Source organism: Protopterus annectens, chromosome 10.part0 (assembly GCF_019279795.1).
Source record: "Protopterus annectens isolate FY-2018-M chromosome 10.part0, PAN1.0, whole genome shotgun sequence".
NCBI classification, from domain to species: domain Eukaryota; kingdom Metazoa; phylum Chordata; order Ceratodontiformes; family Protopteridae; genus Protopterus; species Protopterus annectens.
This window is the reverse complement of record NC_056744.1, coordinates 533,727,496-533,742,003: the sequence shown is the minus strand read 5'-3', so window position 1 is coordinate 533,742,003 and position 14,508 is coordinate 533,727,496. Positions and strand designations below refer to the sequence as shown.

General features: G+C 38.6%; 1 protein-coding gene across 1 annotated transcript in view; it reads left to right on the top strand.

Moving 5' to 3' along the window:
• PBX1 (PBX homeobox 1) overlaps positions 1 to 14,294 on the top strand; it is a 1,500,039-nt gene extending 1,485,745 nt beyond the window's left edge. Inside the window, exon 9 of the mRNA XM_044085392.1 lies at positions 13,417 to 14,294. Coding sequence (XP_043941327.1) covers positions 13,417 to 13,509 — 93 coding nt within the window. The 3' untranslated portion in view covers positions 13,510 to 14,294. The remainder of the gene's footprint in view (positions 1 to 13,416) is intronic.
• Positions 14,295 to 14,508: the final 214 nt, after the last annotated feature.

Genomic DNA, 14,508 nt, shown 5'->3' with positions numbered 1-14,508 from the left:
GAGCAGATGATGCTCACTATAGTTGAGAAGGATACCAAATTGATTTACCATATGTCTTCACCTGGTTTTAGCTGCTTATGGAAAGCACAACATTGCTGGGGTAGTTTTCCCTAACTCCTGGAGAAATGGGATGAGCACTAGATTAACAATCCTAAGTGGGTACAGTACTATGATTGGCTGGCTTAGCAGAGTTACTTAAGTTAGGTGAAGTGTTCTAATGAGACATTAGCCAGGGGGGTTATAGGAGCAGTCGATTATTGAAAAAGTGAGTTTTAACAAATTTATTGAACTGTGATGGGGATTTGTTGTCAGTTATGTGGCAGGAAGGGAGTTCCAGATTTTTGCTATACAGTGGCTATAGACAGACTTACCAGCTTCATTGTTATATTTGGTTACTTTAAGGAGGTTTTGTGTGCTAGACCTCAAGGACCTGTTGGTTGTACAGTGTTGCAAATGATTTTGTAGGGCTGGGGTGTTTTCAGAGTTATGTATTATTTTGTGGGTTAGTGATAGTTGATTGAGTTGAAGCAGTAGTGGTAGTTCTAGCCAATTGAGATTATTTAGGCATTTGGGAGAGGTTGTAGCGAATTTGGCTATCTTATTATAACAACTATCAAGTTTGTTTAGGTCAGATTGGCGGAGATTTGTAAGCACAGGGGGGCATAAAGTAGGGTGGATAGTAGGTGAGTCCTCGCTATTGTAGTTTTGAAGTGGTCAGTGAGGGATTTTTTATTGCGATACAGTAAGCCATGTTTTTTATGTACTTTTTATGGTTATAGGTTCATAGGTTCATAGGTTTATACTAGGCTATTTGCCCTAAGGCATTTATAAGCCTAGCCCAAAGTTATGTGGCTTACGCCACCCCTTAAGTTAGAAATAATGTGCCCATTAGTTTGTTGTGCCTCTGTCCAGCAGTGACACAGAGATGATTCCCGGGGTAAACCTACGATCTCCCATCCACTGGTCAAGATTTCTCTTGAACAGAGCCAGCAAGGTGCTCTGCCTCACATGGACCGGGATTTTATTCCACAGCATGGGGATTCTCTGGGTGATAAATCTATCCCTCCAGCACATCCTATTTATATCCGTGCTAAGGTTTAAGTCACTTGCTCTAGTGGTTCTGGTGGATTTGGATTTTTTGAGGTGGAGCATGTCCATTAATTCCGGGTTGGTCATGGCCTTGTATGTCAGGCACAGGTCACCTCTGAGCAGACGGTATGCAACTGAATAGAGTTGGAGTTTCTTCAGTCTGGCAGTATATGACAGGTTTTGGAGTCCCTTTATCCTTTTGGTGAGGAACTTTGGGGTCTCTCCAATTGCTGCAGGTGTCGGGCGAGATACATCCCGAATGGGGCATTGTACTTGATCATTGGTCTGATAAGTGAAGAGTACAGGGAACAATGACCTCACTTGATCTGGATGTGAATCCCTTCATGATCAGATGGGCAATGTAGAAGGTCTTTCGAACCACTTTAGCAACGTGAGTGTCAAACGAGAGGCCATTGTCAACCTGGGTACCCAGGTCCCTGATAACCTCTTCTGTGCTTAGTGGGTTGCCACCTATATGGTAGCTTGGGGTTACCTTGTTTTTCCCGAAGGGTATGACTATACACTTTTTTGCGTTTAACTTCAGGCCATGGCTCTGGCACCAGCTATCAGTTTCCGTGAGACCCCTCTGAAGGATGTCTGTGTCCGATGTACTATCCACTATGGCACCCAGTTTGCAGTCATCCGCAAACTTTGTCAGCCATAGTCCTCCTATGTTTGCCTGTACTTCTGAGAAGTAGATGCCGAACAATAGGGGCCAAGGACTGAGCCCTGTGGGACACCACTTGTAACCGGCTTGGAGTCTGACATGGCTCCAGCAACTCTAACCCTGTGGGTTCTGTCCTTTAGCCAGTTTGCAACCCATCTTGTGACATATGGGTTTACATTTAAGCTGGTAAGTTTCTCTATGATACCCGAGTGGGGTATTGTGTCAAAAGCTTTTGCAAGGTCAAGGTAGGCTGTATGGACTGCCTTTCCTCATCAATGGCCTTGGTAACTGTTTCAAGAAGCTTCGACCAGGTTCAAAAGGCAAGATCTGCCCTTGACAAAGCCAAACTGGGTTGGGTCCAAGGTCTGCAAGTCCCCTATGTCCTTGTTTATGAGTTCCATTATGATCCTCTCCATAGCTTTGCAGACCAGGCTTGTTAAGCTTATGGAGCAGTAATTACCAGGGTCCGTAGAGGCACCACCTTTGTGGAGTGGGACCACAGTTGCCGTACGCCACTCCTTGGGCACATATCCTGTGGTAAGGCTAAGATTAAACAGCTGCCTTATGTGCGGGTTTAGTTCTTTATTGAGTTCCTGTAGCACACAGCCGGGGACACCATCCAGTCCCATTGATGCTGTGTTTTTAACTTTAGAGAGAGCAGCTTTCACCTGCGCATTTGAGATGTCTGGGAGGCTACACTCTGTTGGGATAGTTATCTCTCCTTTTGGGGGGGAGAGGGGGTGAAGTTTGCGCTGAACCTGTCTGCCAGTATGTTGGCAATGTCTGTGGGCTCAGTGATTTTTGTATCATTTTGGACTAATTCTGAGCATATCTGGGAGTTTCCACCCAGGTTTCTGACATAGCTGAAGAAGGCCTTATGATTGTCTTTTGAATCTATGGCAATTTTTTTCTCAAAGTTGGCCTTTGATGATTTTATGAGGGATCGTAGTTTCTTGCTAGTACTGATCAAAGATGCCTTCCCTTTTTGGGATTTTGCTCTATCATGTAATAGCTTTCTCCTCTTATTGTAAAGTTTGTTTATGGCTGGGGTCCACCAGACTGGACGTTTGCCCTTGGTGGAAAGAGTCTTGGTTTTATTTGGGATTGCCTGATCCATGCAGTCCTGAAGGTGTTCATAGAAGGCATTTGTAATATGTAGGTCAAATCTAAGGTGATTATCTATTTCATCCCCTAAGAGTTTGGTATGATTTGTGGCTGTGATTGTCATCTTGTTAAAGGAGGAGATGAAGAAAGAATCAGTGGGAGGTGTGGCTCTGTGGGAGCTAAAGAGTACTAGCTTTGTTTTACTTGGGCTCAGAATGAGCCTTTGGTTTGTAATCCAAGTTTCTGCTAGGGAAAAGCATTCTTGTGTTAGGGAGTGAAGGATGTCAATTGATTTGGCTGTGCATATTATGGTGGTATCATCTGCATATTGCACTATTGAGGCTTTAGGAATACTGTTTGGGAGCTGATTGGTGAAGAAGGTAAAAAGATGTGGCCCCAGAATGGAGCCTGGGGGTACTCCTAGGGAGACTGGTAGGGAGGGGGAGAGTTGGTTTTGGAGTTGGTTTTGCCACATATCAGCTTGTTTCCTTCCCTCTGGGTAGTTTTTGAACCAGGAGATGGCACGGGTGGTAAGGTTTAGAGTTGCTAGTGAAAGAAGGAGTTTATTGTGGTTAACCATATTGAATGCTTTGGACAAGTCAAGGAAGGTGGCAGATATAAGGGGTCCGTTGTTTCTATGAGTACTGACAATGTTGGTGAACAGTGCTGTGGTAGTGCTATGGAAGGGTCTAAAGCCATGTTGTTGTGTTGCTATTAGATTATTTTCTAGGAGATATTTAATAAGATGCGTGTGTATTACCCTCTCTAAAATTTTAGATAAAGAGGGTAGTATGGCTATAGAGTGGTATTTATTGAGTTCCAGGGAGGTTCCCCCTTTATGTAGAGTGATGATATGGCATTTGCAGCCAAGTGGAGGTATTCAGTGGATAATTTATCTGTGGCTAGAGACGTTGGTTTGAGCTTGTGTAGTTTTTCAATGGATTTGATTGGTTTTGGGTGGAAGCTGAACTTGGGGCAATTGTTAGTTGGGGATGAGGGGGTGGATTTGCAGGGTTGGGGATGTTGTCATGGGGCTGGTTGTTTGCAAGAGTCTGGATGGTTTCTGTAAAGTATTTATTAAATTGAGTGGGGATGTCTTCTTGGTTGTTATCTATTTTTGGGGTTGGGATAGTTGTTTTACCTGGTTGTAGAATAGAGTTAATTGCTGCCCAAAATTTTTTGGGGTTGTTCCTGTGCTTATCCTGTAACTTTTGGTAGTAAGATGTTTTGTCTGTTTTGGTGAGTTTTTTGGCTTTGTTACATAAGTCAACATATATTTGTTTGTTCAGTTGGGATTTACTGTTGAGGTAGTTGGTCTTACATGGCCCCCTCAAATTATCTATGGTATGATAACAGTTGTTCTCACTATGGCTAATATACAATTATCAGCCATGGAGATAGCTAAGACCAGTCAGAAAATGTTAATTCAAGCACCAAAAGGGAATTGGCTAAGCTTAAAATGTCCTCCAAGTGAACCTATGTTGTGGTAACAGATAGTTATAAAATAATTACCCTTTTTAGTTCACTAAGTGCTCCTGTCACCCTCCGCCCTCCCAGTCTTTAACAGCTTCCAGCACCTATGCTCAGGGGAGTGTATTCTTTTTGTATATGAGTGTTGGTAAATGTCTCTTCTCTTTCTTTCATGTATTTGGAGAATTAATGTATTTGTTAGTTATGTTTATTCTTCTACTTGTATGTGTTGTTTCACTTTCCTTTGTAATCTCAAGAACTGAGCTGATGCACAAAATTTAATTTAGGCAACTCATGTGTAGTTCCAAATGACAGTAAAGTTTACTTTGACTTGACTTTGACTATGATTAAAATGGGATATCCAGAGGCTTGGATTACCATATATGGTCTTGTAATTTCTGTGCTTTTAAAATATTAGCTGAAATAATATATGCATAACCCCTGGACATGGCTAAGCTTTACAGTATCTTAGGTAAGACCTGGAGTGAAGTAGGTGCATTTAGGCATCTGTGTCTGGATATACAGAAAAGGAATTCTTCTCACCATGGATAGAAATCAGTCCACTGTAAATGTAATAGCTTTTTGTATCACTTATCTATAAAATCATGAATGCAATTAAAATTTGAACAAATGCAGCCTTTTTACTTCTTACCAGTATATGACAATTGGAAACCCTAGATGTTTCTGAAGGGATATTGGCTACCTGAACAAGAGAAAGAAGAGGATGTTATTGTTAAACTCCACAGTTAGAGTGGCACTGGTTCCTACTAAGATGGTTCAGTTTTTTTGTTGATGGATTTTCTATCCCCTCTTATATACCAAGAAAATCCCTGAAAGGCTCACGTGAGGAAACAGACCCCTTGAAATTATCTTAGATTTTCATTTAATGGACATCACCAACAAGCTGGTTATACAACTGTTATACCAGTTTTCCGATTATGGTGCCTCAGATAAAATGAATAGCATGTAAGGCTGGTACGGCCTGAGTCAGTGAAACAGAGAGATAAGCCCTTGGTTTTTGCCTCAGGTTTGTATAGCAGCTTAAGTGCTAGAAAAAACAAGTCGGAGAGAATGTGATTGCATGGCCAATGCTTGAGGGAGGGAGTGGTAGTTCTAGTTGTCTGATCTCCACCATAGGAACACAGACTTGCAAGGCATCAGAATGGTCTGCACTGGACTTGGAAATCCCAAGTCAGTGATAGAAGGTGTCACTGCATGTGTGAAGAAGCAGCACATACGGGAGAGTATAAGGTGCCCCACAGTAACGTGTGTGTTCACATCAGCCAGCAGAGGCAGGGTTGCAGTCATATCCAAAATACCACCACTGCAGACAGTACAGAAAAACTGCAAGCCATCCCCCAGAGCTGCCAGGGTAATGGCCTGTCTGGCCAGGTGTCAGACTTATGCTGCAGTGACCAAAACAAGGAAACAAACAGGCTGAATTCTGATGCGGGAGGTCTAATAGTTGGTAGGCATAGAGGGAAAGGTCATGTAGAAAAAAAAAACTAAGGCAAGTGTAAGCTGGTGCTGGTGCGTTAGTGATGCTATTCAAACTTATCATGGATTTCTTACTAATGATATCCTCTGTTCCCTTTATGTAAAAAACATGATGGCATTGTGCTTTATCCCCAAGAGAAGGGACCATCAGTGTTCGAACTTGTTTTCTCATTGTTGCATAATTTTTTATATTATTTATTTGACATTTGTTTACTGGGAAAGTCCAACTGGGTATGAGCCCATTTTCAGTGGAGGCCCAAGGAGAAAAGCTCCACAGTACAATTTGAATAGAATTACTAATCAACATTGGTTGCAAAGACTAAGACAATCACACAATAGTACAATTTGCGGATACAATAAAAGAAGACAATAAGCAAAAATAAAGCAAGCAATAAAGTTGAACATACATTATATAGAAGATAGAAGAGAGATTCAGCACCTGACAGCTGCCTGGTGCTTTTGACAGTTGCACAACATTTTCTGGTGAACAGAATAACCTTAAGGAAAGTTTCATTATAGCCACTGCAATAGTCTGTGTCAACGTCTGTATGACAAGTGGTACATCAGAGTCATGGAACTGTTGTGCGGTGTTCACATAGCCTTTGTCTTGGTCATAAAGGAGATCCTGCTCTGGGGACTATCTGAAACTGGTCTGTATGAGGGTATATGTAATTAGTTTTGCAGGTTCTCAGACAGCTGATCAGGCATTCTAGTCCTGTTCCATCAGCAACAGGGGCTACTCAAAATCCACTTCAGAATCAACAGCCTGTTTATAAACAACTGATCCTAACACATTATGACAGATCTCAGAAGTGTATGACTAAGGCACTGCATTTTTTCCCTCTTAAGTTAATTAATGGTTTACATATCATAATTACATACCAATAAAAAAAAAAAAAAAACAGAATCAAATCTCATACTCACTCTAGTCAGGCAGTGAGGCATAGATGTCCCATTGTACATGGCTCATACAATAGGTGTCCCATTATACATGCCTCATACAATTTCATTAGCTCAAGCATTTTTTTAAATGCTGTCACCGTTTTCTGATGTTTAACTGCCATTTTATTTCATTTTTGTACTACGCTGTGACTAATACCTTTCTCATCTGGAACATGCTTGTAAACCTTCTTAATTCTCTGGAGCCTGCTTGTAAACCTTCTTAATTCTCTGGAGCCTGCTTGTAAACCTTTTTAATTCTCTGGAGCCTGCTTGTAAACCTTCTTAATTCTTTAACTCTCCGATATCTATTTAAGCATAGAGTTCCGAAGACAAAGCGGAGTATTGCAGCACTTTCTAGGTTAGCACATCAATGTCAAGTTGTCTCATGCTGTGCAATTTCTCTTTGAATATCCACTGAATTTTTAAAATATTTCTTCTTGTGAATATCTCACAGACAGAGACAATACTCCACCTTCCGATGCATCAGTGGAGTAAAGAATTAATTAAAGCATCAAAACTCCTTGAAATTAGACATCTTAGTTAAAGACCTAGAGTTTTCAAGGCTTCTTTGCTGGCACGGCCAGTTGTAAATGAAGTAACTGATCATCTATGTAGAATAACAAGTCCCTAAAATATATACTTACTTTGAGCATTCAGGGTTTGTCCTGCTTTTTCCTGATTTTATGCATGTTAACTTTGTCATTATTCAGGGTAACTCTGTTTATTTATGCTTGCATATATTACTAACCACACTGTCTACCTTGGTTGAGGTCCATTTTCAGATAATTCCAAATAGCACTTTCTGATTAAGTGACTACTGTCTTAGAGACAGCATTAAACAAATGGCGACTAAGGGAAGCAAGCCAGAACTACTATGTGAAGCTTGTTGGCTGCTTATAACCTTAATCAGCTGCATTAAACTGTCAGTGAGCTGTTGCATAGATGACTGAGAGACTTAAATGTCCAGTTATCCTTGTTGGTGATACATTGCTATGGATTTTACGTTTTCCATCCATTCAGTTACTTGTTACACTGTTTTTGAATGTCAGTTTGGTATTTTGTATGTAAACAAAGGATCCAAGTTATACATCATATATGCATGTGATTAAGATGTGTTCCTTAGGTAGTTTCAAACCTTCAGTTCAATATGGCACAGGGCCAACCCCCTTTGTTACACTTAGGTTCACTACAGGTGTATTTAATAGCTAATGTCTAATCTTAATTGTCCAGTGTATTTTAGCTCAGCAGAAATTGACCCATTTGTTAAGAAAAGAGTTCACAAGCTTTGAGCTTAATACCCATAACTGTATAGCATCAGTAATGCTAACAATGCCTTAAGTACTTCAGCCATCTTCACAGCTTCTTTCTGAAACACTGCAGGCGGTGACAAAATATCAACAGAAGTTTGTAATCTATGGCCCATATTCCAAAAGCCCAGCATGGAGAGAGTGGGATGGTGGAGACCAACCATTCTTATATAGCAAACTGTGCAATCCAACCTGTCCAACAGGGATAACATCATCTAGGGGTCACCCAGTTCAGTACCTCCCCATGCCAAGGTATTCATTTGAATAGATTAACTCTTGCTACACCTGGAACAGATAATAAAATTCCAAAGCAGTCTGTGCTAATGAATTTCATTACCTATTCCGAGTGTAGTCCAGACTTCCCTGAGGAATCACTGCAGCCATCAAGATCAGCTGAAGTTTGTTTGCAGCAATTCCACCTGTATTCAGACCTGGTACCAGATCTGCATGATCAAGAGGCCATCCACTGCAACAGGTCCATTTGTAGGGTGGACTGCTGAATGCAGATATGATAGCCTGCACGGCCATCATGTCTGCATTCACCCTGCACTGGAAGGGGACACTAGCTCTTTAGAGATTTAATTCAGTTTTTAACACTACAGCATTGTGAGCCATTCCCAGGGGAGTGCAGGAGATGGCTCACAGATGCAGTTCTTATCTCCAGATGGCACATCTTCAGACAGCCTTCCACATAGTGAATTATTGCATGCCAGTCAGAGTTTAGTAGTCCATGAATTCACTTGCCAACCATGTAGAAATGAGAAACAGCATCTTTCATTGTAAATATCTGCATGCTCTAATACTCCTTTCTAAACCGAACAGGATTTTAGTCAACAAAAAGACCACTGTAACATTATATAGTTAAATTTATGTGCAGTAAATACTACTGGACATTGCAAGTAGCCCTTGCATCTTGAAGAAAAGCAGCGGGCTAGTTATACAACTTATTGATAATGCCACACCATATCGGCATATAAACATTTAATTTAGAGTATTGATAAATAAACATTTTATTTGTAAGTATATATGTGTTTACTTCATCCTGTCAAACTACAGTATACCAAAACTCATTATACCAAATTCAGCTTACCAAAATAACACAGTTGAATTCCACAAATTAAAAATGAAAAAAAAAATGCACTAAAGAATAATTACAGTATAAAAGTTTGTCAGAGGATCAAGAGCCCTCTGCACCCCCATGTCAGAGCTGAGCCTCTTTTTTTCACAGTATTGTATTTTAACTCTGAATTTGTTGTATCTCCAGAAAGTTCTTGCACATTTATTCTACCATCCTCAAAGTAGTCCAACCTCAAAACATAATAACACGGGGATGTAGTACCCAACATGAAGGTATAGGAGCTCATGCTGCCCAAAATTATTGGTTTTGAAGTGCTGTTTGATCCAGTGTGGTTTTCTGTCTCCTGTCTTAAAGGCAATAAACAAAACTGTACTACTATCAAGCCTCGTCTATGTCTATAACATGCTGCATTCTACTTTTTACATCAAAATCGGGGATTATGAGCATTTAATTAAGTCCACCTAGAATAAAAAGTGTTACTTTTTAAAAGTGACATCTCACTGCATTTATTTTTGTAAGACCTTTTGGGGGGTATTATACCATTTAACTTAATGTAACAAGGAGACTTGAGTGGACATTGTGTATTATGTACAAGTGCACTGATTTACCATTTTCTATGAAAATACCCTACAACTCCAGAATTTGGGTTGTCCATGTCCTGAAAGTTCATGTGTACATTAGATTTCATGGAATTTGGCATTTTAGGCCAGAACAATCCTTCCTCTTAGAATATGTTTTATTTTGCTTATGTATAGAATACTACTAATTATAATGGAATCACAGTCAACAGATATTACACTTAAAAATCATAGCTATAATTGGAGAATTTCAGCCAATAGTATGTTCTTATATATCTTATGCCTGCTTACATATCACCTGCATTTCAGACGTTAAGTTTCATGTATATGTTTTCCAATTTTTTTTATCAAAAGCAGAGTGCTCTCTATAGCTTCTATCAGAAATGTGATTTACATTCTTAACCCCAGGCAGAATCAGTAAAATTAGTTCTTCCATAAAATGAATATGTTGTAGATGTGAGCAAGTACACAATGCAGATTGGAGACACATTTTCTTTGATTGTGTTAAAATTAAGCCATTATAGAATGGTATTAACTTTTCTACAAGCTTTATTTAATTAATCATTTTATTTAACTAAAGCTCTTGTATTATTGTGAACAAAAGTCCTCATTTGAATAGGTCAAACATGTATCTAGTAGGGACTATACTTGCAGTTTCAAGGAAGTGTATAACAAAAAGTTGGAATACAAACACAATATCAACTTTGGAAGACTTCTACAGCCTACTGAAGACCACAGCATTATTGGAAATTAAAAGTGAAGAACTAAGAATTTATCCAAAGGCATTTATCAACAACCCTTGGGGAAAAGTCATATAGTTGATTGACACTATACAATAATTGATCAGACACTCTGATAATGGATTGGACATACTTATAGAGTAACTGTATACATTAGGATCTCTTATAGTGTCAGGCTAATGTAAATAGTGTACATAGTTATTTAAGATGTTATGTATAAATACTATGGAATTCATTCAAATGTATTTGAAAAATAAAAAAAAATGTTTGAGGAAAAAAAAAAGGAATGCGATTTAATGGATCAGAGATGAAATCCAAAGGTTTGAAATGATGCTGGGAAGTTTTGTTATTCATATAAATCCCCCACAGTATGCAGATGAGTAGATGAAGATATTCTACATAAGGACCTCTCCATTCAAATGTCAAGTTTTTCTCATCACAAGGTGATAGAGCATCTCTCTAATCTATCCATAAGAATGCTGCATACAGTGACAACATTAAGCATTATTTTCTCTTATTTCTGCACGATACTCTTTCTGCCTTTCGCTGCACACTATTTTGGCTGTTTCTGGAATCTCATGTTGTTATCATTATCACGTTGGTTACAGTTCAAATGGTGTCAATTCAGAATGCGGACATTGTGAACTTAAGTATATCAGAATACTGGTACTTCAGAGTTTAGACAGTTCAGAGTGAAGACATTGGTAAGTGTGAATGTACGATTGGTGTGTTAGGATTAGAGTTAAAGTTAAGTAAGGTGTTATCTTTAATGCTATGCTTGTTGGTGTGTGTTTCAGTGACTGAGTCTGTCTTGTGCAGGGGTAGTGTTGCAGAAAGGGTTTTGCTAAGGTACGGTGCTGGGTAAAGCCCTCTGCACTATCTTCTTAATGTGGGCTAATTCTAACCCTGTATATTACCCTAAAAATCTCTTTCCATAACTCTACCACTGTTCAGACTTACAACATCCTATGGTACTGCTATGCTTATGATTTGTTTGTTTGATTGTTTTCTTTTAATTTAGTGTAGTTGTTTTTGTGATTTATTTACTGTGGGGTATGGGTGTTTTTATTAGTATTGCAAGTTCTGTACTTTTCCGTTAACCCCCTACCACTTCACGCTGCTGTGTTTTGACGGTATTTCATTAGCAGTTTGCATTGCCTTCTTTCCTACAACACTGACAAAGATGACATAAAAAGAAATACACAAAGAAGGTTAAACCCCTACCACTTTGCGCTGCTATGTTTGGAGCATGTTATGTTTCTAGAAAGCTAGTCCATTTTTACACAGGTTGTCCTTGACAGGAGCTTTCCTTGCATTTTCAGCTTTATCAGGTGGGTGAAGTATTGTTTTGGCTATGACCTACACCAAACAAGTACAGCAACAGAAGCTTACACTTTAGAGAAATTGTTTTATTTTACTATTGCTTTGATTCTGTTGTAATAGATGCTATGATGTGGAAAACTAGCACATGTTAAACTCACTTCTTAAATGAAGCACCAGTTTGAGATTTGGAAAAGGAAGTCTGCCGTAATAAGTACATTCCAATGTTTTGTTAAAGTAGCTGGTAGCAGTTGCTGTTTTTTTTTCCCCTGTTCATAATTGTGCTTAGAAATAGGTTAAACATGTCAGATGTGCAGTATGTAGTAATGTGATGTAAGTTATACTGTGGTGAAATAACCCTTTTGAGAGGCACTAGGTTAAAATATGGCAAAACTGAAACCGCGTGACATGCTTACAGTTTATACAAATTGTTTTATTTCAGTACTGCTTTGATTGTGTTGCAATACATGCCGTAATGCGGAAAAGCACCACATGTTAAAGTCGCTTGTTAAATTAAGCACCAGTTTCAGATTTGGGCAAGAAAGTCTGCCCCAATAAGTAAATTCAAATGCGAGGCGATACCGGCAAAACACAGCAGCGCAAAGTGGCAGGGGTTTAACAGGACAGTACCGCAAGTTCTTTATTTTGATTTGTCAATATGATGAATTGTCATTATTTTGACTGTCGATATTTATGAACTGTTCGTATTTTGGTATTAGGATTTTTGAGTGTTTGCATTTTGAACTGTCAGTGTTTTAATCTGGATTCATGCCATCAATTGTAATGTCCTATACGCAGTTTGAATATGGATGTAGTATATGTATTTCTGACATTTACAACATTAAAGAATGCAAAGTAATTAGGTAGGTCACTGGCACTAGGTAAAGGGTCAAGAAAAAAATTCTTAAAACTTAGGTACTGAACACCGAAACAGGCTTTTTATGACAGAATCATCAGTCACAGAGAATATGTTTTCCTTTTTTTATGTTTTGTAGTATGGTTGTCCTTTAACTTATAATATTTAGCAGTTTAGCCCTGATGTACTTTTTTGTGTAGTAGGCAAGTATGTAATGAAATAACTAATATTCAATTCTTCTTTATCATATATATATATATATATAGTGTCTGGATATGGTCACATAACAGAGGAGAAACATAATCACTTAATGTCAACCTCCAAGTATAGTAATTTTCTATGTCTAGTAACCAGACTTGTAATATAGAAAATCTTTTTGTATATATATATATATATATATATATATATATATATATATATCTGCGTGTGAAATATTTCACCATTTGTGCATTACAGAGAGTTAAAAATATAGTTTGCAGTAGCAAATTTCTAGTGGCTCTCTTTTTTTCTTAATAAACAAAATACCTGCTCCTTGAAGTTTTGTGTTGTATGTACTTGTTGTTCATTATAATTAATAGAGGGATTGTTATATGTGCCAATCTTTTAACAACTGCTGAGTTAAAACCAAGTCTAATTAGAAATGAAACAGAGAATTGCAATAAATTCAGCACTTATTTGAAATGTGGAATTAATGCTGTACTTGCCAAAAAATGTCACTCGAGTTCTTAAAAATCTTCTTCTTTTTCATATCTTCTCCTTTCATAACAGGCTAATGGAGGCTGGCAAGATGCGACCACCCCGTCTTCAGTGACATCACCCACAGAAGGACCAGGAAGTGTTCACTCTGATACCTCCAACTAACTTCCAAACAAACACGTCTTACTCTCCTGTTGGCTTCTTCATTCCTTTTTCCTTGAAAGTGAGCCAACGCGCTGAGCCTAACCAGTAGAAGTGAACCAAACCAACACAATGTTAAGAATCCTCCTCCTCTGTGGGGGTTCCTGCAGACAAACCAATACATTTGGACACTTCTTTGAATTCTGTTTTCTTTGTTTTTGTCTGTCATCATAGTAAGACCCTTTTCCATTTTGTCACTGAAGGACAATTTTTCAGCTGTGTAAAAATTTCAAAATATAAAATAACAAAGAATTTGTACATTTTTCATGCTAATCTGAGGAGCCAATTTACCTCGCTATTCTTTCACACACGAACCAAACGGCAACCTTATCTGGTTAGGTTAAGAATACTCTCTCACTACCTCTTAGCTAAGAAGAAAGTGCAACACTTGCCCCTCCGTTTTCTTTTGCTGTTGTTTTATTATTATTGCAATAGCTGGAAGCTGTTCAAAGTGTAAAACACATCTGTCAGTTGATTTGGGAGATTGCTGATTGTTAACAGTCCATTTCCTTTGTTTTTGCTATTCCTTATTCTTGCTGCTGTAATTCTGACCAGCGGCAGTGAAGTAAAAAAAAACTGTTACTTAATAGCAAAGAAGACTATGACACTTGGTTAAAGAATATATGACCTTTTGTTACCTGCGTTCATTTTCTCACTTACCTGTCAGGTGTACAGTATCAAGTTCATCTGTGTAGGTAATTGCTTGGTACACATTATTTAATAAAGCAATGATTGTTAATTATTTTAAAGTCAACTGAGTTAGAATTCTTTCCATTCTGTGGGAAAGAAATTCTCTTGACAAGCTGTGTCCCAGTTACAAAAGCCTTCATTTCACCCCACAGGATTTAAGTAGCTCTGGGCAGACTGTGACAACCTTTCTTGGTCATCATTATTTTGAGTAACGTTTTTATGAAGATGTCAGTTTTCATAAGTGAGTGTGTATGTGCAGCAGAGTGGATATGC